Source organism: Grampus griseus (genome assembly GCF_964374135.1).
Source record: "Grampus griseus genome assembly, chromosome: 3".
Lineage (NCBI taxonomy): Eukaryota > Metazoa > Chordata > Mammalia > Artiodactyla > Delphinidae > Grampus > Grampus griseus.
Window position 1 is genome coordinate 42,389,460 of NC_139019.1, and position 23,433 is coordinate 42,412,892.

At 38.3% G+C, this 23,433-nt stretch overlaps 1 protein-coding gene across 2 annotated transcripts in view; it reads right to left on the reverse strand.

Moving 5' to 3' along the window:
* PLPP1 (phospholipid phosphatase 1) overlaps positions 1–23,433 on the reverse strand; it is a 120,511-nt gene that overhangs the window by 80,931 nt on the left and 16,147 nt on the right. The window contains exon 2 of one of the 2 annotated variants that reach the window (XM_082650027.1): positions 2,149–2,303. The exons of the other annotated variant lie outside the window; for it this stretch is intronic. Within the exon in view, the coding sequence (XP_082506153.1) occupies positions 2,149–2,303 (155 nt within the window). The remainder of the gene's footprint in view (positions 1–2,148; positions 2,304–23,433) is intronic. 2 annotated transcript variants of the gene reach the window in all.

Below are 23,433 nucleotides of genomic sequence, written 5' to 3' on the forward strand. Positions count from 1 at the left end.
TTTTACAATAATCACCAAGAATGATGTCCCTAAAATCCCCAATCAAAAATGGGAGGGGCTTCCCTGGTGGCACAGTGGTTGAGAGTCCGCCTGCCGATGCAGGGGACACGGGTTCGTGCCCTGGTCCGGGAATATCCCACATGCCGTGGAGCAGCTGGGCCCGTGAGCCATGGCCACTGAGTCTGCGCGTCCGGAGCCTGTGCTCCGCAATGGGAGAGTCCACAACAGTGAGAGGCCCACGTACCGCAAAAAAAAAAAAAAAAGGGAGTAATCCACATCCTAGAGTAAGAAAATTTTAATAGGTAAACACTTCATACAATGGAGACATAACAGGATTTCAAATAACACATTTTTTAATGAACTTAGAGTAAAGGTTTTTTTGCACATTAAGGCATGTTTACATAAATGTTCTTCCATCTATCTATATGCTTTCCTGCACATTGTTTCATAAGGCTGGTGGCTAAAATAGAGGTTACCAATTACCATGGAATTTACATCTTAGGAAAAATGTAAATATTTCCTTAAACTAACCCCAAATTTTCCTTCCGTTTTACTCCTATAAAAGTGGCTTTAATCAAATTAGGATGCATAGACTGCATGTGGAAATATTTAATATATCTTGAAACATAACTAAATCCAAGTCCCCTTCACCTTCAGAATACTGTGCTAAATACATCACCAAAAAATAAAATAATAATTTGCTAGCCAAAAAAGGCAAATATGAACTGAACTCAGATATGAACTGAAAAACCAAAGAACAAGGCTATTATTCTTAGCCAATTTGGGGGCAAAATAGGGAAAGAAAAGCCAGTCTGTCCTACTGTGGAAATAAGGCTTCTGTTTGCTAAAACAATTTAAAAAATGTAAGTCAACTATCTGGGGAAGGCAACTGACGAGAGACAAGTTGTCAAAAGAGAAGTATGGCATGATCTGCTGGACTCCCAAGACACTCAAGGAGGTAAATCTTTATTCTGCTTCTTCTCATCCATTTCCAACTCACACAGAGAGACACAGGGCAAGGTGCAGGAATCCGAACCAAGGATAGAGAAAGTAAGCACAATATCTCAAGTGCCAACCTTAAGCTAGTTTGTGAAATTTAACCTAGAAGCAAACTGTCCAATTATTTAAAGTAATAAAACCCAATATTAACCTACAAACTGATGAATAGTACAACTTAAAAAACAGTGATACGGCTTCCCTGGTGGCGCAGTGGTTGAGAGTCCGCCTGCCAATGTAGGGGACACGGGTTCGTGCCCCGGTCCGGGAAGATCCCACATGCCGCGAAGCGGCTGGGCCCGTGAGCCATGGCTGCTGAGCCTGTGCGTCCAGAGCCTGTGCTCCGCAACGGCAGAGGCCACAACAGTGAGAGGCCCGCGTACCACAAAAAAAAAAAAAAAAAACAAAAAAACAGTGATATAGGGCTTCCCTGGTGGCACAGTGGTTGAGAGTCCGCCTGCCGATGCAGGGGACGCGGGTTCGTGCCCCGGTCCAGGAAGATTCCACATGCCGCGGAGCGGCTGGGCCCGTGAGCCATGGCCACTGAGCCTGCACGTCCGGAGCCTGTGCTCCGCAACGGGAGAGGCCACAACAGTGGGATGCCCGCGTACCGTAAAAAAAAAAAAAAAAAGAAAAGAAAGAAAAATAGTGATATAGTTTTGATATATTCTGAGGATCTTCTTTTGCATATGTATTTACATTCTTTCTGATGAACTGTATTCTCAAATTTAACAAATAAATCTATCTCCGTTTTTGTGGCCTCAATTTCCACTTAACATGATAAAATAAGCATAATCTTAGTTTCAGCTCTGCCATAAAATAGCTTACTGGGCTTGAGCAAGTATCTGGGCCTAAGTTTCTTCACTTGTCTACTGAAAAGTGTTGATCCAAAATTACTTAAATGAACTCTTCATTCTAAAATAATCATTCTATAATTCTTTATGATGACATCAAGTTATTTGGGGCAATATCTCCCTTTAACTGGAGAAACACTGCCCTGGACTGAAGCAGTGGCTATATTCTTTAAGCAATCATTCACCACACCAACTCTGGTGACGACAGTACTATGGATTTACCCCCACCCCAATTCGATCACTTCATAAAACCTCCAGCACAACAAACCCATCACTACCTACTTATTCATTTACTTACAGAGGAAATGGGTAAACCAAGCCCCACTGTGTTGAGGACAGTGGTTGTGACGGTACTGTCATGGTACGGATACTGGATGCTGTTGTCTTTACAGAAAAAGCCTCTCTGAAATGGATATATTTGGCCCAAATTTAGAACAGCCATAGGCATGGAAGCTGTTAGGGAAGGGAAAAAAAGATACACATGGTTAAATTCAATTCACTTCATTAGGAAGTAAACTCTACTAAATGGGATGCAAATCTCAACTGTATTTTGTCCTTTCTGAAAAAGGATCACTATTCCATTACATCCAAGAGTAAAGACTGAGGAAACCATGCATCATTAGTTTGTCCACATCAGCCCCACCTTTATCAAGTTTAAATTCTCTTACTTGCCTTGACCTCTGATTTTAGGGACAATCAATAAAGGAAACCCCAAGGGAAGACAGCAACATTGGCCCGTGAAAAAATAAAGTTGAGAAAACAGGAAGGTTTTGTATTTTACATATTGTTCGTAATTCATTTTTAACTGAATTGCTCAATACATTAAATATGTTTAAGAAAAAAAGGCAAAACTCAGTATATACATTTAATAATCAATAATACATAACAGCCAAATGCAGTCAAGGAGGGAAAAGATACAAAATTTTGTTTCATATTAAAATTTAAATTAATAGGGTTAGAAAAAATAGAAACTGTAAGTATAGTTGATAATAAGAACAGAAATAAGTCCTTTGTTTTCCAAAGACAAATTAAAAATGGTTTTTATTAGCCCTGGTAAGGCTCCAAAATCACTTTAACAAGTTATACAGGAATAATGTTCATTTGAAATTTTTCACCCAAATAAAATGAAAGACCAAAGAGAAGTTAAATAACTTAAATTAGTAATTTCTTAGTATGTTTAAATTTACCACACTTTTAGGCTTTGTTTTATACAATTCAAACAGTCAAGCATCTACTTACTATATCTTTGATACTAGAGTATGCCAAACATAGAGGAGACAATTAGTGTAAAACGGGCACTCAGTTCAAGAGCCTAAATTGTACATGTAGCAACAGAAGGCATACTCAGGAAGCAGTTTCAAAAGGAATAATACTAAGACAGATTTTTGAGGGATGATGAAATTGTTCTATATCTTGATTGTGATGGTAATTCCACAACTCTAAGTATTTGTCAAAACTCACAGAACTGTACCAAAAACAAAGTACATTTTACTGTATGTAAATGTTAAAAGGAATACCATAAAAGAGAAAATATGACTAATTTCTAAAATGATATAAAAGGCCCTATAGGAATTCAGAGGTCAACGTGAACTGGAGTAGTTAGAAAAGACTATTAGGGCTTCCCTGGTGGCACAGTGGTTAAGAATCCGCCTGCCAAAGCAGGGGACACGGGTTCGAGCCCTGGTCCAGGAAGATCCCACATGCCGAGGAGCAGCTAAGCCCGTGCGCCACAACTACTGAGCCTGCGCTCTAGAGCCCACAAGCCACAACTACTGAGCCCACGAGCCACAACTACTGAGCCCACATGCCACAACTACTGAAGTCCGCGTGCCTAGAGCCTGTGCTCTGCAACAAGAGAAGCCACCACAATGAGAAGCCCGCGCACCACAGCGAAGAGTAGCCCCTGCCCGCCACAGCTAGAGAAAGCCCACATGCAGCAACAAAGACCCAACATAGCCAAAAACAAATAAATACATTAATTCATTTTTTTAAAAAGACTATTAAGGAACAGGCAACTGAGCTGAACTTGAAGCAGCAGGTAAATCATAGGCAGTAGGCAGGGCCTCAAGGAGAGCATTTAGTGGTAGAGGGATGCAAGAGAAGCATGAGGTCACACCAACAAGAGTACAGAGAGAATGAGCAAGAAGTTTTCAAGGTACATAACATTTTATAGCGAACATGTACTGCATGCTCACACATGCCAAGCACTAGGCTACACAGATTAACTCAATCCTTACCTCAACCTTGTGAAGTAGGTAACATCACTTCCCCCTTTTTTCACATAAAATTATTATGAGGCTTTAAGAAATGAGGAACCCTGCTGGAACTAGTAAGTAGTGGAACCAGGATTACAACACAGGCTATCTGTTCCTAGAGTCAGTGTATATATGATGTCTCCCATGGAGGCAAGTGATTTGCTAAATTAACAGAATTGTGACAAGGAAGATGATTTGGGTGAGGGGTACCTTCCTTTGAAAAAGCTTATTCAGTATAAAATACATGTTATGTTCATAATAAAAACTCAACGTTAATGAAACAAAATCTTCTTTTCTGCAGATTACTCTTAATTCCACAACTGTGTGGTTTTTAATGGGAGGAAGAGAACCTGAGATTTTGGGGTTTAACAAAAAGAATTATGTTTTTAAAATACTGGCCTAAGAAAGGACTTATCCTGTAGGAATAAATAAAATATCACTGTCCTCTTTTGCTCAGGGTAACACAGTAAAATAAGGGGTTTTTAAAAATTAACTTTAAAAAAAATTAGAAAGGGGAGCATTTAACACAGCTTTGAAATAATCTACTAATTAAGTGTTAAGCAGTATGTTGACAGGGAAAACAGAAAAGGACACATGAAAGAGTGTTTTGAATATGGAAATGACTCAATTTGAGGACTGGTCACAATTGTTGAGGCAGACCTGAAGATGACACTTCAAACTTTGGGAATAGGGAGAATGATGGTACCATTGACAAAAATGTGAAGTTGGGACAGGCACCTGGTTTATGATGAAAGAAAATTAGTTGAGTATTGAAAATATTGCCTTTGGGGTAATCTGACACCTTAAATGCTCAGCCTCATCTTTCACTCTTCCCCATGTAGCTTACGGCTCCAATCACACTGAACCATTTGCTGTTGCCTGAACATACTATGTTTTCAAAACCTTAGGTACCTACATATATGTTCAGCCTTCTGTTTGGGATACCTGTCCCCTTGTTTCCCTTTCCCTGATAAGTAAGGCACTCCCTACTTATCTGCCCCATGGCACCTTGGACACACATCCATTACATAGTATCTTAAACTGCTTTTTGCATTTTGTCAGCAACTTGAGGACAAAGACCATAACATTCTTGTATCCTTCGGACCAGGCACACAGTTGGCTCTCAGTAAAAATTCACTAAACGGCGAAAGGAATATAATGCAGGATGAAGATAAGAAGTAGAGACAGATTTGCAGATTGTTGGCACTGGAGGTGGTAAGAAGCCAGGAGAATGAAACAGTCTTAGAGAAAGCCTAAAGTCAAGACTAACAGAGATCAATAAAAACAGTCAGGTAAGGACTAATATCCATAGTGAAATCATGAAAAGAGATTGCAGGAGAGAGAGGGAGAGGAGATGATTACATGCTCTAGAGGGCAGGGGCTGTGTCTCTCTCATTCAGCAGAACATATTAACCATTCTTTAAACACAAGAATGAACAATAGAGAAGTAAGACAATGTTGTTATACAAAAAGCCAATGAAAGTAGCTTAGAGTATCAAGTCTGTACTAGGTTAAATGTAGGACGTCAATGCTAAGACATCAAGAAGAGTGAGAACAGGGCTTCCCTGGTGGTGCAGTGGTTGAGAGTCCGCCTGCCGATGCAGGGGACACGGGCTCTTGCCCCGGTTCAGGAAGATCCCACATGCCGCGGAGCGGCTGGACCCGTGAGCCATGGCCACTGAGCCTGCGCATCCAGAGCCTGTGCTCCGCAACAGGAGAGGCCACAACAGTGAGAGGCCCATGTACCGCCAAAAAAAAAAAGAAGAGTGAGAACAGAGTAAAGACAATGAGGTCTGAGGAAAAAAGGTGTCATATACACTCTGTGAGAGAATATCTTACACCACCTCCACTAACACCACAGCTTTATGAAGAAACTTCAATAATGAGCTTCAATATTGGGTTGTCACTGCCTAAGCATGAATCTCCTTCTTCAAGTTAAATATATCACAATGATTTCCTCTATTACTCATGTGATTTATATATACACACGCACACATACACACGCACACTACTATGGGCTGAACTGTGTCTGTCCCCCCAAATTCTTACATTGAAGTTCTAACCCCCAATTTTACTATAATTGGAGATAGGACTTTTAGGAGGTAATTAAGCTAAATGAGGTCATAAAGGTAGGGTCCTAATTCAATAAGATTGGTGGTCTTATGAGAAAAGGAAGAGAGAGAGAGAGATCTCTTTCCACACGCACGCATCCAAGGAAAGGCCATGTGAGGATACAACAAGAATGTGGCCATCTGCAAGCCAGGAAGAGACCCCTCAAAAGAACCTGACCATGCTGGCACCCTGATCTCAGAATCCCAGCCTTTAGGACTCTGAGAAAACAAATTCTGTTGTTAAGCCACCTAGTTTTTGGTATTTTGTTATGGCAGCCCAAGCAGAATAAGACACACACACACACACACACACACACACACACACACACACACACACAGGCAGAGCCATCCCCACAGAGTAAACAGACACCTCTACTCTAAAAAGCAATGAAATATTCTCTATCTACACAGAAATTATTTTCAGTGGTAATTTTTTAGGGTAATAATAGAGAGTTCTGTGTCAAAGTTAGTATTATAGGAAGATTCTTCTCAAAACAAACTCTTTCACAGAACACGAATATTCTTTCCTTAATATATAAAGGATATAGAAACTATTTTTGACACTAATCATAATTCTAGGGTATTTTTCTCTTAATTGAAATTCCCTTAAGAGAAGTCACTTTTAAAAGTTCAATGCTGCTAATAAACACATTTGTTAACTACTGTATGTCTGCTCTTACCACAACTTCTCTAAGTTATATTGAAGTAGATAAATGAATACGTGGAGATAGATACATATATATATATATATACATATATATATTTCCTATATTCTTCTCCAATTAAGTAATAATTGAAATATCTCCCATTTTATATATAGTACATAGTTCCTTAAAGACAGGTTGTTACAAAATATTCCAATGGAATAAATCTAAAATGCATTTTAAAGAGAACCAATGTTAATTTCTAATATATAGAAGCAAAGGTAAAGAAAAACAAGTCCTAAGTTTATGTTTTGAAAAGAATGAAATATAAATCTAGACATTATTAAAGTAACTATACTGACTTCAGTACCCACTACACCTTTCCCTATTTTCTCAATTTCAGACATCTAAATAAATATTACGCTATACCACAGGGAAATTCAAGTGTCCATCTTCTTGAAAATCTCCTCTCATTATTCACTCAGACATTTCAATTTCTATGACACGGCAGACACAGTGCCAGGAAAGGAAAAAGAAAAAAAAAAGGGAAGGACTAAAAACACTAAAAAAAGGAAAGGAATGAAAAAGACCTCACCACAAAATTTTTAATAAGAGAGAGATAAGCACTACTGGAAAATAACACAGCTGTAACTGCAAACAGAACTGAAGCTTAGATGACTTAGACAATGTAGCAGTCAGGATCCCAGCAGGAAACAGCATCCTCAAACTGGGGAACTTAAGAAGAGCTTAATAAGGGACTATTTACAAGTTATGGTGAGGGCAAAGTCAAGAGATAGTACAACCTTCTGAAGCTGCAACCACTCCTAGACCTAGAAGGTTCAAAGAGCTATGACCTCTGGGAGAGCCAACACGACAGAGGAGTTGGCAGGAGGACTCCAGGAGAAGAAACCCCACTCTCCTTCCAGTGCTTCCCATTCTTCAAACCCATCTAGAAGCCAAAGGGCAAAGTGAGCCTCTTAGTACTGAGGACAAGGTAGACAATGATGAGAGCAGGTCCACACAGGGAAAAAGCTATCTAGAACCGGGAGGCAGAAGGTAAGACCAGTCAGGGTCTCAGCATGAAATAGAGTCCAGTAACTAAATGCAGATAACTCAGGAGAGTTTAATAAAGGGACTATTTACAGAATCTATATTCAGACTATATATTAAGAAGTTTGGACTCTATTCTGTGGGTAACAGGAGACACACAACCCAATCTGTGCCTTAGTGGGGGAAAAGACTCTGGGAAAAACTGTATAAAGGATAGAGAAGTGTGAAGTTAGAATAGAGGGAGGGCTTCCCTGGTGGCGCAGTGGTTGAGAGTCCGCCTGCCGATGCAGGGGACACAGGTTCGTGCCCCGGTCCGGGAAGATCCCACATGCCGCGGAGTGGCTGGGCCCGTGAGCCATGGTCGCTGAGCCTGCGCGTCCGGAGCCTGTGTTCCGCAACGGAAGAGGCCACAGCGGTGAGAGGCCCGCGTACCGCAAAAAAAAAAAAAAAAAAAAAAAGAATAGAGGGAAGTCCAGAGGCAAGAAATACTAGTGTATATGAGAGATGTTGAGGGCTTGAAATAAAGAAATAACAGTGGGAATAAGAGGAGACAGTTTTAAAAATGTTTAGATTTTTCCCACAGAACTACAGACCATGTCTCTGTATATGTATATATGGATGTGTGTCTAACTCTCTCTTAAATACACACACACACGCAGGCAGACACACACACACACACACACACACACACACACACACACACACACACACACACACACACACACACACACACACACACACACACACACACACACACACACACACACACACCACCCCTATCTTCAGCCTTTGGACTCTCTACAAAATACATTTTCCATTTGTCCTTTACCCTGAGTAGATTACTATCTGATAGACTTCCCTCCACAATCCTGCCTATAGTAAGCACTTCAAGGAATATATGTTGAATGAATAAATGAACCAATGAATAAACAAGCATGCAAAAGCCTCTGAGGCACATAATAATAATTTTGTATAACTATAAACTTAGGTCCTGAAAAGTTTTAAGTTATTTTTCTCTCCACAAGACCCAAGTTAAAACAAATAAACCAAGAAAAGAACAAAAAACAAACAAACAAAACTGGTTAATGATCTTAAGTCCAAGAACATGCTAGGGAAGCACTTCCAATTCTATATTCTAACAATTATTTCTCAAGCTTGTTTTCCACCGGGAACACGAAGTGCTAACAAATAAAGATAAAAAGACTGATATACCCACGTTAATTGCTAAAAGAAATTTACGATTCACAAATTCCTGGAATCCTGAAGGCAATTTTTGTACAGTCCAGCATTATCTCCAAAGCAAAGCTTAAGACATGGCTTATTGCAGAAGCACTTCTCTCAGCAGCACCCCTTACTCTTTTCTCAATGAAAAAAGGAGTTGGGGCCCCAGTTCAATCTTCTTTACTGATCCACCCAAAACAGAGGTCCACAAATTCCCGCAGGAAAGCAGAAGGATCAGATTTCCAGATGAAATGAGGAGTATAAAGCAATAATACTTCAAAATAGGACTTTACAAATAATTAACAATCAGCTCTAGATCCATCTTTTCCTAATCTCTTCTCTAGAACCCACAGAAACAATCAGACCTGAAATTTTATCACAAAGCACACAATAACATATCCTACTCCATAAGAGAAGTGTTGAATTCCCAATCTCAGCATCCATTCTATAAATCTTCAAAGTTAGCAAAGGACTTTGTTCCAAGATTCCCATGTAAAACGTTTTCATATATTGTACAACTTTACAGTACATACTATACTGTGTCCTCTCAGTTAAAAGGATAAATCATAATGTGGTCTCTTACTCACTAGGAAATATCTGCTCTTACCAGAAGCACCTAAAATAGTTGAGGCAGCCTAGCTTACAAGACTCTTAAATAGCAACCCTGCTAGTCTTGTAGTAATTTACAAACCTGAATCACAAAACACAAATATGATTAAGAGAAAGGTTTGCTTTATAGTGAAAAAAAGTTAATCATCTTCCATGGCCTTTCTCATATATGTCCAAAAAGAAGAACAGAAATTAACATGTATTGAGCACATATAGGTCACTATCACGCTAAAGCAGCTGCACATACACTACAACTGTATATTATCTTCATAAAAAACATATTTATGCTTTAGATATCCTACCATAAAATCTGGGGAAAAAAATTTTAAACCTAATCAATAGCATGAGTATGAATCATATATATAGAAAAATATGTATATGTATATATTGTTTAGTAGGCAAACTAATCTGTAAAAACATTATATTTAGTATAGCTTAATTTATATAAAACAAATTACTTGCATTTATGTCTAAATATACATTGGAAAGCCTAGAATATATAACCAACTTTCAAGTAGTTATTTCCAGATGGTATTAATACAAATCAGGTAGAAAACTAATTTTCCACTGTATGTACTTCCATGTTTGAATATTTCATAATAAAACAAAAGATCATGATCATTAATTTTGAATTTTAAAAAACACTTTATCACAATGAAACCTTTCTCACTGTGTTTCCTGAAATTGTTATACATGCAACTTAACTGAAAAAGTCCCATCTATGGTAAAGAGATTGTTTGAAACCAGGGCAAAGGAAAAGGCCCACTTTTCTATTCTGTTTAAAACAAAAAACGAAGTAATAGTAACAAAGTAATAGAAATTATCCTTTGGCTTTTAAGCCTGATTGATAAGCTCTCAGAGAGGTAGGCCTACAGTGAAATTATTACTTTTGGGGGTTTTCCTCTCTTGAAACTTTTGAGAACTACAATGATTTACCACATATGAAGTAGGTAGATCATAATAGCTACAAGTTTTATATCTCCTAAAAAGTGTACTAAAAAAATTTCCAAGGTCTAAGGTTTTTTGACATTAGAAATTTTGTTACAAAACATGCTTATCTTATAGGCAGTAGAAATAATCTAGAGGGTCATCAGTTTAGCAGAAAGTCATCAGTTTAGCAGGGGTAATCAAATACAAGCCATAATGAATATACTTATTTTAGTCACCACTTCTTGAAACATCTTATAAAATAATGGTACTCAGGCAGATCATTCTAAAAGGGTGGCACTGTCTTTTTAATTATGTAATAAGCAAAGGAATATTACTCTAGTGGGTCTTTCAAGTTTTTGATTTAAACAAAACCTCAAAATTGATTACATATTAATATAAACCGTCAGTCTGATGGAGGGGAGAGGAAAGAAAATAAATAATTTCATTTAGGGCAGTGTCTTATGAAATTTTCTGTGATGACAAAAGTAACCAATACAACATGCTGTCCAATACAGCAGCCACTAGTCACACTTGACTAATGAGCACTTAATATGTGGCTAGTGAGAATGAAGGACTAATTTTTTTATTTTATTTTAATTAATTTCATCTTAAATAGCTACATATGGCTAGAGGCTTTCATAATGGATAATGCAGATTTAGGGGGTTAAAAATAAACTAAGGTTGAGAGCCATCAAATTTCGTTAACACTTAATACACAGCAAAACTAATTTTGATTCCCTAACTTAAGAGGAAATAATTATGAAGTACTTGAGTAAACATAGATTTAACTGTGAGCCAATGCCCAGAATAAAATTCCCCTATGTGAATACTTTTGGCTTGCTTCCTTTAAAGAACCTGTCCCTGCTGCATCCCTCAAATTTAAGAACCCTGAATTGGCTTCTCTCTCCAGGCAACTAACCTTCCTATAAGGGGAAGGAAGAGGGCTGGTCAAGTTTGTCTGGGGTACTCTCCTACCTGGCTCACCAACCTCAAATCTTCCCATTCTTCTGTCCTGGGGTAAGAAGCCCTTAATCTCTAACCCAGCAGAGTGCCTCCTTGGCTCTGGCTGCCCAAAGCCCGCCTTTACAGCACCCCAACTGCAGAGCAGCTACCAACTGCTTCTTCTTACTCCCAGAATTATTCCTACCCTGAATGGAGGCCATGAACACTCGGCTTAGCTGTATACAGATAATACTAATCAAAGGCATTTAGGTTTTCGTAATTCATTCCAAGCAGCACAATACTTATGCTTGTAAAATACAATATAGTTTTAAGTTTCACTTCAGTAAAAGCTAAATTCTGTTCTTAGTACATTGCCTGATCATCTGCTTCTAACCTAAGGAATTGTAAGGAACACTCACTCACTCTCAAGTGGGTAGTAGTCATCACTGTTAGAACAGGAAAAAACAGAATTCTTTCCTGGTAGGCTTCTCAAGTTATCCCACATAGTGAAGTCTCTAAAGTAGCAGTTCTTAACTTCTTGGGGTTCACAGACCCCTTTAAGATTCTAATGAAACTACGGACCCTCTCCTCAAAAACACATGAACTTTTGCCATATAGTTTCACAACCTGCGTGCACACACACACACACACACACAAATGGTCATCTATGGACACTTCTACTATAAAAGTATGTGAAACATAATAAAAATAATTAATATTCTAAAGTCCACAGACCTAAGTGACCAGTAGAATATGACCTCAAAGAAGCTAGAATTAATTCAACATGATATTCCTACATCTTCTCTTAATTCTCCTTCCTCCTTCCCCTCCTCCCAATTTTACCCTCTTCCCATCATCCCTCTTTGCTCTTTATACTTCATCTCCTTATTTGGCTATATCATAGAACTAAAGTCACTTTTAGTATTACTTACATACTTATTGCAATATTATGTTTCCTGTTCTAATTTCAAGAGTCACAGTTTATTTCTTTAAAGAAAAGTACAATATCAGTTGAATACCTACTGTTTGCCAGATATTTGCCTATCTTTAACAATTCTACAAAGGGGAAAGAAAGAGTATATCCCCCTAAATCTGCATGTTTGAAAACTTCCAAGTCACTAAGTCATAGAAAAGTTAAGATATAAATCACAAAATAGTTTGATATGAATGAAAATATGACAAATCAAAATTTAAAGTATAAAGTTAAAATACTACACGTGAAAATGTAGTCTTAAATTTATACATTAGAAATTAATGAAACATTCAACACAATAACTTATCTTTTAAAAGCTCGAGAAAGTGAAAGAATATAGGAGATTAATGAAATAGAAAAAGGAAAAATCAGATCAATTGGTCAAAAAATCAGATCAAAAAAAAAAGATCAAAAAAAAATCAGATCAATAAAACCAAATGAGTTTTTTTTTAATATAAATTTATTTATTTTATTTATTTTTGGCTGCATTGGGTCTTCGCTGCTGCGCGCGGGCTTTCTCTAGCTGCGGCGAGCTGGGGCTACTCTTTGTTGTGGTGCGCGGGCTTCTCATTGCAGTGTCTTTTCTTGTTGCGGAGCACGGGCTCAAGGTGAGCAGGCTTCAGTAGCTGTGGCTCTCAGGCTCAGTAGTTGTGGCTTGCAGGCTCTAGAGCACAGGCTCAGTAGTTGTGGTGTACGGGCTTAGTTGCTCCACGGCATGTGGGATCTTCCCGGACCAGGGCTCAAACCCGTGTCCCTTGCATCGGCAGGCAGATTCTTAACCACTGCGCCACCAGAGAAGCCCCACCAAATGAGTTTTTATAGGTTAACAAAATAATCAGTCTTGCTCAAGTTTAAGAAAACAAAACACAAATACAGCAAATTATTAAAAATTTTAAACGGCACTAACTATATCTCTGAGCTAAATTTTATCAGAAACTCACAAATGTGAAGCAACTCACCCAAGAGTACACAGCTCTTGGGTGTGTACTAAGGCAGATACCAGGATTACCCAGTTGGTAAAGAGGGAAGCCAGGATTTTAACAAAAAGGTCCTCTTCTTTTCATATCATACCACCTCTCCTTTAGGAACGGACACTAACCACCAGGGTCTCAGTTTCTTAGCTACAAATGAAAAAGAAGAATGACATCTCTCAGGTCCCTTTTCAATCCATGATTCTATGAGCTTAAGCTGGTCTGTGTAGAGACAAACAGCTGATTTCCTTCTGTTGGTTAGACTGGGGGTGAAGGTGGAGTTACTCTGTGTGACCTAGCATATATCTTAATCTACTACACTTGGGTTGATTGAGCCATCCTAATGTGTAAGTACACTTTGAGGCAAACTGTGGAAGAGAAATAAGAAACCTCAGCAAAACTTACAAGAAAAATAAACAGTGAGGGAACTGCTTCTAGGAGCCTATGTTTTACCAAAAAGGTAATGGATAAAACCCATATGTAAGAAATAGTCTCCCTTCCAAAAAAAAACCCAGCATATATAAATTTAACCATGTTTGTTCATTTCTCTACATGTATATTTGGGTCTAACAAGTAAGTCTACAGTTACTTTCGTAAAATTTGCTTCTACAAACCCTTTCATTTTCTCCTTTTAGAAGTCCAAGGTTAAAAGTAAATAAAATTTTTTTGGCTCTTTACTACTTTGTGTTACCTGAGCAGTTTTTAGAAAATTCTATTCATTCCAAATTTAAGGAATGTTCTTTATTTGTTGTCCAATTCAGTTTGAACAAAATACATTTTGGAGAGAAAAACATGCAATATTTTTCTTGCTTTCTTTGGAAACAGGTGTTGCAAATCTTTCCAGAATCACATGAAAAATCTTCCTGCCAGTTGACAGGAGTTGTATGTTATTTCTGAACATAAAGAGTTTTCTTCCCCTCCTTTATAAAGGATCATTAAATGTCCAAAAGTAAAGAAAGTCATTCAAAATTTTACCAACTTAACTAAGTGAAACTAATAAGTCTGCCAGGTAAGATAGCTTGTTTCCTCTACAGATCAAATGCAGAGACTCCTTCCTGATTCTTAGTCCTGATCATTTGACAAATGTTTCATGTCTAGCACAGCTAGACATTCATATCTGACACTCAAGAGAGAATGCAGATTAAAGATGAATATCTGAAATTTCAATTATAAAGGGGATAGCTGAAGCCATGAGATTTTATGAAGATCAGAGAAAGTGACAACAACCATAATGTTAGAAAGAAAAAAGGAAGACAACATAGCCAACTAATAAGCAATGAACTACCAGGTAAGTAGGATAAAGAACATGAAAGAACAGTGTCAGGGAAAATGAGGGGGCACTTTTCAAAAATGTAACACTTTTTACTTAACTCCCTGACAGTATGCTAGATGGTCTTTAATAACTTTAAAGGGGAAATGTTATTACATCATTTTGAAGATGAAGAAACCTGCCCAAGGCAACTTAGGTTGCAAAATTAGGATTCAAACCCCGGGTCAATGAGGCCGTGAGCCTTCTGGGTTCAGATCGTCTTAACAATAGCAGATGCCACTTAAAAAGCTAAGTAGAAAAAGAACACACAAGAGGTCACTGATTAATCCTGATAGAAGGACTGCAGTACTCTCTGAGTGAAAACAGAAAAACTGAAAAGAATTAGAGAATGAGAGTAAGTGGGTAGAAACTTTTAAATGCCTTGTGATAAAAAGGAAGGAAGGGGGAGAACTTCGTCTATACCCTGAAGGACAAATACGGCAAAAGAAGGTTAATGATTTTTTTTGGTCTTGTCTATGGTGCAAAAGATGTGATAGTGAGCTGATGTGGTAAAATGCAGATGGTGGGAGAGGAGGACTTGAGAATGAGGATGAATGGATGGAGCTGGATCCATAGGAGATGAGAGGAAATGTAAGCATACACAAACGACCAAGACTATCAACTCATCAAGAGCAGGGCTGGCTAGTGTTGGGGTTTTTTTTAGTGTTTCCTGTTTGATTTGTATTGCTATGCAATGTAGTCAGGTCCTGGTTACTCTCTGGGGATGTCATATCCAGTTATTAGTATTGGCTTCACCCTTTCCCCGTCCCACACTCCCCTGGGCCCTTTGGCCCTGATGAAAACAGTGTGGCAAAAGGGAAGAAAGGGGGCTGAAACAGTGTGAGCACCTCTATGGGTCTGGTACCATACTGAACATTTAACAGTAATTTTCATTTAATCCTCAGAATACTAGAACACAAGCTCCAAGAAGGCATGAATATGTTTGTTTTGTTCTCTGATATACCCCAAGCACTTAACACTGTGCTTAGAACAAGGCAGGCCCTCAACAAATATTTGATGAACAAAGAGTCACCTTGGTATTATTATCCCCATTTTAAAGATGAGAGGATGACTCAGAGAGGATAAGTAACTTAAAGTCATACATGTAATAAGGGTGAAATTTAAAATGTTTAACAACTAGTACTGCACCAGCACTGGCCACTCAGAACAGATGCCAGTTGGTGCTGGAGGAGCTGGGTTCTGCTTCAGCCTTTTAGTTGTGGGATCTTGGGGAGGTCCACGGGAGGGCTGTGGGCAGGGGAACGAAGACTCAGATGTATACCAGCCTTGATAGTAAGTGATGCATCCAGGATTCAAACATACACTTATCTGACTCTAAAGCCTTCTAAATGAAGTGGGAAACAGTACCATTTGCTGAAAAATGAGGAGAGCAGGAGATAACTGGAGGTTTGAATAGAGTAGAAAAAAATATTCAAAATACCTGCAATGGGAAACAATTAGTAATGAATTAAAGATTGATACCCAAGGTCAGTCTGTTGCCAGACAATTTAAAAAACAAGAATAGGATGATCCAACTATAACAGGGTAGAGAGAAATGAGGAATAAGAGAAATATGAATGGGCAAAGCAAAACTACAGTATAAGGATTTTCAATTCCAGGTAAATAATTTGGATATACTTCAAAAAGAAATGAAAAATCAACACTGGCTCCTGAGCAAGAAAGGACTTGATGAAAGCTGTACCTCAAGAAGATGAGTTTGTGCAAGGTAGAGGGGGAGAAGGTGAAGAGTATGGAGCCACATGGGAGGGATCAGTGGTCAAGAGCGCTATATATTTGGGTGTGACTCACAGAGATGGCACTCAAAGTATCCAGGGGCAAGAGTTCAAAGAACAGTGCACCCTCGGCTTTTAGGAACACATACATTCTGGTCACTGGCTTGTAGTCGCCACCTCTCTGTGGCTGACATGGTTTTACTATAAAAAGTACTTAGTTATCTTGTTGGTTTTCTGTTTAAGTTGGAACAAAAGGGATAAAGTGCAGTTTAGATATAAGTGACATTTACCAAAGAAGGTTTTTACTTTTTGTGGTTTTCTGTCAATAATTACCTATAATATCCTCAACCTTGGAGTCTCTTAGTTCATTAAGACTCTTAAAAGAAATTTGTGTATGTACTTAAACAGCTTTAAAAAAAAATCCAGGACAATTACGTGGACAGTTTATTTTAATATGGACCCTGAGATTTCCGCACAAAAAACAAGTTAGCCTATTTATTTATACGATAACAAAAATAAAAAGCAGAAGTTGGTCACCTGTTGTTACTGTCCCAGAAAGGCACACAGTGCCAACTGGCCAGGAACAACATTAATTCCTTCCACCCTCTTATGGTAACAGCTGTTCCCTTTTTTTTTCATGCTGGCAAAGGTCACACTCAGTAGCAAACTTTCCATGTAGATTTCTACATGCAAAAGGCAAGGAGATGGCTGACATAATAGGGTGTGGGGAGAGACAGCTGATTTTTTTCTATTTTACTTTCTCCTGGGCACTTATCAGGAATCTATTTTGGGCTTCTTTGATATTTGAAGCTATAACTATTAATCATTTCTCAGCCAAAAAACCCCCCCAAAAAATGCTGTTTACATGAAGCTGGACTTGGGGATGATATAAGCACATTTTGAAATAAGCAAAAAACTACAGCAAAATTATACAGTAATGTTTACATCATTAATAACCACCTAATTAAAAATGCATTATGTTAAGTGAAGAGGCCAGGCTCAAAAGGCTACATATTATATGATTCCTTTTACTATATGGCATTATATGACATTCCGTTTATATGACATTATAGGATGAAGAACAGACCCATGGTTGTCAGAGGTGGAGAATGGTGGGAGGAGTTGACTAAAAAAGAGAAGCCTGAGGGAATTTCGGTGGGCGGGGGGAACAGACTAGTTCTGTATCTTGATTGTGTGGTGGTTACAAGACTCTAAGTTCTAAATTGTCTAAGTTCACATAACTGTATCCCAAAAGAGTGAATTTTACTATATACAAATTTTTTCTTAATGTTGGCTTAAGCCTCATATCACCTCTCTCAACTCCCCTCACTTGTTTCAAACCTCTTCCCAAGCTCCAAACAATGACCCCACCCCCTCCACCTAGCTAAGGTCTACTTGCCATTCTAGCTTCTTTCTATTCAGCTCCTCCTGGAATCTTTCCTTTGGTGTGGCACGGTGGGGTCCCAGATGGAGCTGAGGCTTTGTAGTCAGATACACCTAGTTGGGTTTACTCTGGGCATTCTCCCAGTTACTACTTGAGTGAGCATGGGCAAATTATCTACCTATCTAAGCTCAGTTTCCTCATATGGTGGATGCAAATAAATATAATTCATGTACCTCCTTGTTGTAAACTAAGAGCCTAGTAATATGCCTAGCATATTACCTGGCATATTAAGAGAGCTTAATTAAATGCTTATTCCCAGATCTTTCTCCTCTGCCTACTGCCTTCACAACCAATGCTCTCTTTCTGAGTTTCCATGGACCTGATACATACATAAAATTATCACAACACTTAACTGATGTATTGGAATTATTTATCTCTGGCAAATAAAATGGGTCTATGTCTCTCTCTGATCCCTGAATTCACAAAGGGCAGCATGTTCGTTGCCTGATAGTTAATAAATTGTTTGAAGAATAGCTTGTCCGCCTGATCTGGTCTTATTGTTAAAGAAGGAAGTACTGGAAGAGAGAGAGAAGCAGGCAGAAAAGGCCAGAACACACTGAGATAGTCTGGGATGGGCGACCCGAGAAGTTTTCCAAAGTTTCTACTAAGATGTTGTATACAGAATTACAGCACAAAAACTGCAAATAACCTAAATATTAAAAAATGGAGGTAAAGTGGATTATGCCAAATACAAACAATGAAACACACATAACCATTAAAAGTAATTTTGTAGGGGCTTCCCTGGTGATGCAGTGGTTGAGAGTCTGCCTGCCAATGCAGGGCACGTGGGTTCGCGCCCCGGTCTGGGAGGATCCTGCATGCCGCTGAGCGGCTGGGCCCGTGGGCCATGGCCGCTGGGCCTGCGTGTCGGGAACCTGTGCTCCGCAGCGGGAGAGGCCACAGCAGTGAGAGGCCCGCGTACAGAGAAAGAAAAAAAAAAAAAAAAAGTAATTTTGTAGGAGACTATGTTAAAAAGAGTACATAAAGTAATATCCCAACTTGTTGTTGTTTTTTTTTTAGAGCACAGGTTTTTTGTTTGTTTGTTTTTAAATTCTTTTCTATCAGAGCATAACTGATTAACAATGTTGTGTCACTTTCAGGTGTACAGCTAAGTGATTCAGTTATACATATACATGTATCTATTCTTTTGCAAATTCTTTTCCCATTTCAGTTATTAACAAAATACTGAGCAGCGTTCCCTGTGCTATACTGTAGTTCCTTGTTAGTTAACTATTTTATTATTATTATTTTTTATTTAAATAGACTTTATTTTTTCCAGAGCAGTATTAGGTTCACAGCAAAATTAAGTGGAAGGTACAAAGATTGCCCACATACCTCTTTTCCCCACACATGCGCAGCCTCCCACATTATCAATAATCCCTCCAAAGTGGTACATTTGTTACACTTAATGAACCTACATTGACAAATAATTGTCATCCAGTGTCCATAGTTTACATCAGGGTTCACTCTTGGTGTAGTACATTCCATGGGTTTGGACAAACGTAGAATGACATGCATCTACCATTATAGTATTACAGAGAGTAGCTTTGTTGCCCCCCAAATCCACTATGCTCCACCTATTCATCCTTCTCTCTCCTCTAACTCCTGGCAACAACTGTCCATAGTTTTGCCTTTTCTGGAATGTCACATAGTAGAAGTCATACAGTATGTAGCCCTTTCAGATTGGTTTCTTTCACTTAGTGATATACATTTAAGGCTCCTCCATATCTTTTCATGACTTTTTGCTTAGTCTGGATGTACCATAGTTTATTCATTCATCTCCTGAAGGATATCATTGTTGCTTCCAAATTCCAAAATTTTGGAATTCCAAAAATTCTGAATTTTGACAATTATGAGTAAAGCTGCTATAAATATCCACATGCAGGATTTTGTATGGACATAAGTTTTTTACATTTGGGTAAATACCAAGGAGCATGATTATTAGATCCTGTGTAAGAGTATGTTTAGTTTTGTAAGAAACTGCCAAACTGTCTTTCAAACTAGGTGTAGTACTTTGCAATCCCACCAGCAATAAATCAGAGTTCCTACTGCTCCTCTCCCTCACAGTCCACATACTTCTTTTAAATTTCCAGTCATTTCCCAGTTTCTTCTGATTAATTTTCACAAGTGTCATGATAATTTTTTATACTCTTGAAGCCCCTCTTGAGTTTTCGAGTCCACGTGCCACATTGTAGCTAGGTTATCTTTTAATTGACAAATGTGATGAGGCTCTTAAATCCAAGTACTGCCATTAGTAAGTGGTCTCTCTACTCCTAAATATAATTTCGCATCATATCAGATGACATGAAATGAGAGCACAGAACATAAGACATAAAACTGTATGATTTACTCATCACTCTAACTTTATTTCACACCAATACCTGCTTAGGAATTGTCTATTCCCTTTAAAGAAAATGCTTTTTATTGTTTTCTCCCTCTTTTTTTCTTTTTCTTACCATTATCACTAGGCCTCAACTATATTTTCAATAAACTACAAGCTACTTGAGGGCAAGAAATGAATCTTGTTTAAAACAGATGCCTAACATTGAATACAGAGTCTGATGTCTACTATACCTACAGTTTATATTTATTGAATATTAAAATAAATATAAATATGTAAATATAAATAGATTTATTGAATGATATAGATGTATATAAGCATATTTGGAAAATATTTTCTTTCTTCAAAATTAATTTTTAAAAATTTTCCAGTCATGTCCAATAAAATCAACTGCTTCTAAAATTTCAGTTGATTTTTTTGGGACCTTATCAAACTTTACTGTAATATATTGTCTTTTAGATAACTAGATTCAGTTTGGTAAAATTCTATTCCTAATTTTTTCTTAATATTTTCATAAGAAAGAGAGAATGGATATATAAATGTGGATATATATATATGTGGATGTTTATATATATATAAAATGTCTTTGCCATGTTAGTATCAAAGTTATGCTGGATACATACATGATTACAAATAATGACTTGTATTGGTTTGTATGTTGAATTCTGTCTGAAATTTATTTCTTCAACATTGGAAGGATATTCTCAGTTAATACAGACTTCTAGCTTGGTCTACAAGGACTTTAGGCAGATCTTTTTTTTGGGGCGGGGGGTGGGGGAGGGATCTATCATTTCTTTTGAGAAGTTTCCTAACAGTCTTCTTTAGCTCATTTGAAGACAGTGTATTTCCATTTAGAACACAGGTTTTTTTTTAAAAAGTGTCTGGAAAAATATACAACCAAAATGTTAAAAAAGAGGTCATCGGACTTCCCTGGTGGCGCAGTGGTTGGGAGTCCGCCTGCCGTTGCAGGGGACACAGCTTCGTGCCCCGGTCCAGGAAGATCCCACATGCCGCGGAGCGGCTAGGCCCGTGAGCCATGGCCGCTGAGCCTGCGCGTCCGGAGTCTGTGCTCCGCAATGGGAGAGGCCACATCAGTGAGAGGCCCGGGTACCGCAAAATAAATAAATAAATAAAATTAAAAATTAAAAAATAAATAAAAAAGAGGTCATCTCTGGGCGGCAGTAAGATTAGTAGTAATACTTACATTCTTTTCTGGGCTTTTGAGAGTTTACCAATTTATTACATGTTAATTTTAGAAAATTTGGAAATCACAGAATAATTATTTTAAAAGAAAAAACTAATCTAGATTTTACTAATGATGTTATTCCATATCCAAGACTCAAATGTCGAAAAATGGGGTTAAATGCATTATGCTGAATCCATATAATGAAACACTATGTATTTCCGAAATACAAACAGCAAAATATATTACAAACTATATACCTTTGGGGAAAGAAACAAGATATAAGAAGTTCCTCCAGTGAAAAAGTTATTTTAACTTGGAAAATCTATGAACATGGGACTTCCCTGCTGGCGCAGTGGTTAAGAATCCGTCTGCCAATGCAGGGCACACGGGTTCGATCCCTGGTCTGGGAAGATCCCACATGCCGCAGAGCAACTAAGCCCGTGCACCACAACTACTGAGCTCACGCGCCTAGAGCCCGTGCTCCACAACAGGAGAAGCCACCTCAATGAGAAGCCCGCAAACCACGATGAAGAGTAGCCCCCGCTCGCCGCAACTAGGGAAAGCATGTGCACAGCAATGAAGACCCAACGCAGCCATAAACAAATAAATTAATTTTTTTAAAAGAAAATCTATAAACAGATATACAGGAACATTTCATCAAATATTAACTACTGTATCTTTCTTCAAAGGTTTATCCAAAGCCAAAAAATTTCAGAAGACAATATAAGATAGTGGGGCTTCCCTGGTGGCGCAGTGGTTAAGAATCCATCTGCCAATGCAGGAGACATGGGTTCGATCCCTGGTTCGGGAAGATCCCACATGCTGCGGAGCAACTAAGCCCGTGCACCACAACTACTGAGCCTGTGCTCTAGAGCCTGCGAGCTACAACTACTAAAGCCCACGCACCTAAAGCCCGTGCTCTGCAACAAAGAGAAGCCACCACAGCGAGAAGCCCGCGCACCATAATGAGGAGTAGCCCCCACTCACCACAACTAGAGAAAGCCCGCGCTCAACAGCAAAGACCCAACGCAGCCAAAAATAAATAAAGAAAATAAAATTTTAAAATATATATATAAGAGTGAATCAGGGGAAGGTTCCTCTTTGAAACATAGCTTCTACAGAGTTTATTTAGTCTTTAGCTTAAAGAAATTGACCTGTAGCGTTTTATCTGGATATTATTTAAGCTTATAAGACAAAGCGTCCTGTGTTCAGGTGAGATCACCTGACTAAGTTACTTCTCTCTTTGAACCAATGAGACTTCCAGTCTCAGCAATACCATCCACAAGCTTCCCTTAACCAACGAAGTCTCCCTTATTAGCAGCTGGGCAAGAGACAACTGCTCCCATTCAGCAGGAAGGCCTATATTCCAAAGAATAAAAAGTGTACGTTTACTATCATACTGATTCTTGACTAAAGCTGGCAAACTCTAATGCCTTTACAGAATTTCTAGAATAGTCACTGGCTAGGAAGGTATATACATAAGTTAATTCCTCTTTAGAGACTGTTTATGGTGGTGGTTGGGGGGCAGATATTAAATCCTTTAAGGAGACTGCTTTAGCAACTGAACTTGTAGAAAAGAAACCTGACTGACTTGATTTCACCATTTTGGTACAAAATATGCATAAGAAGTAATTCAAGAATCAAAACTACAAATAAATTTTAAACAACCAAATAAAATCCAGACCTGAGACCTCAACGGCTTTTAAGAGTTCACATGACCCCACCTATAAAAAAAAAAATGTATTGTGTATTTTAAATCTTAAAAGTATTTATGTGGATCCATCATGTCTAGTCTGAAATTATGCCAAATGGCAAGGTTCCAGAAACTAAAATAAAGTTATACTAAGGTGTGTCTCAGAAGGAA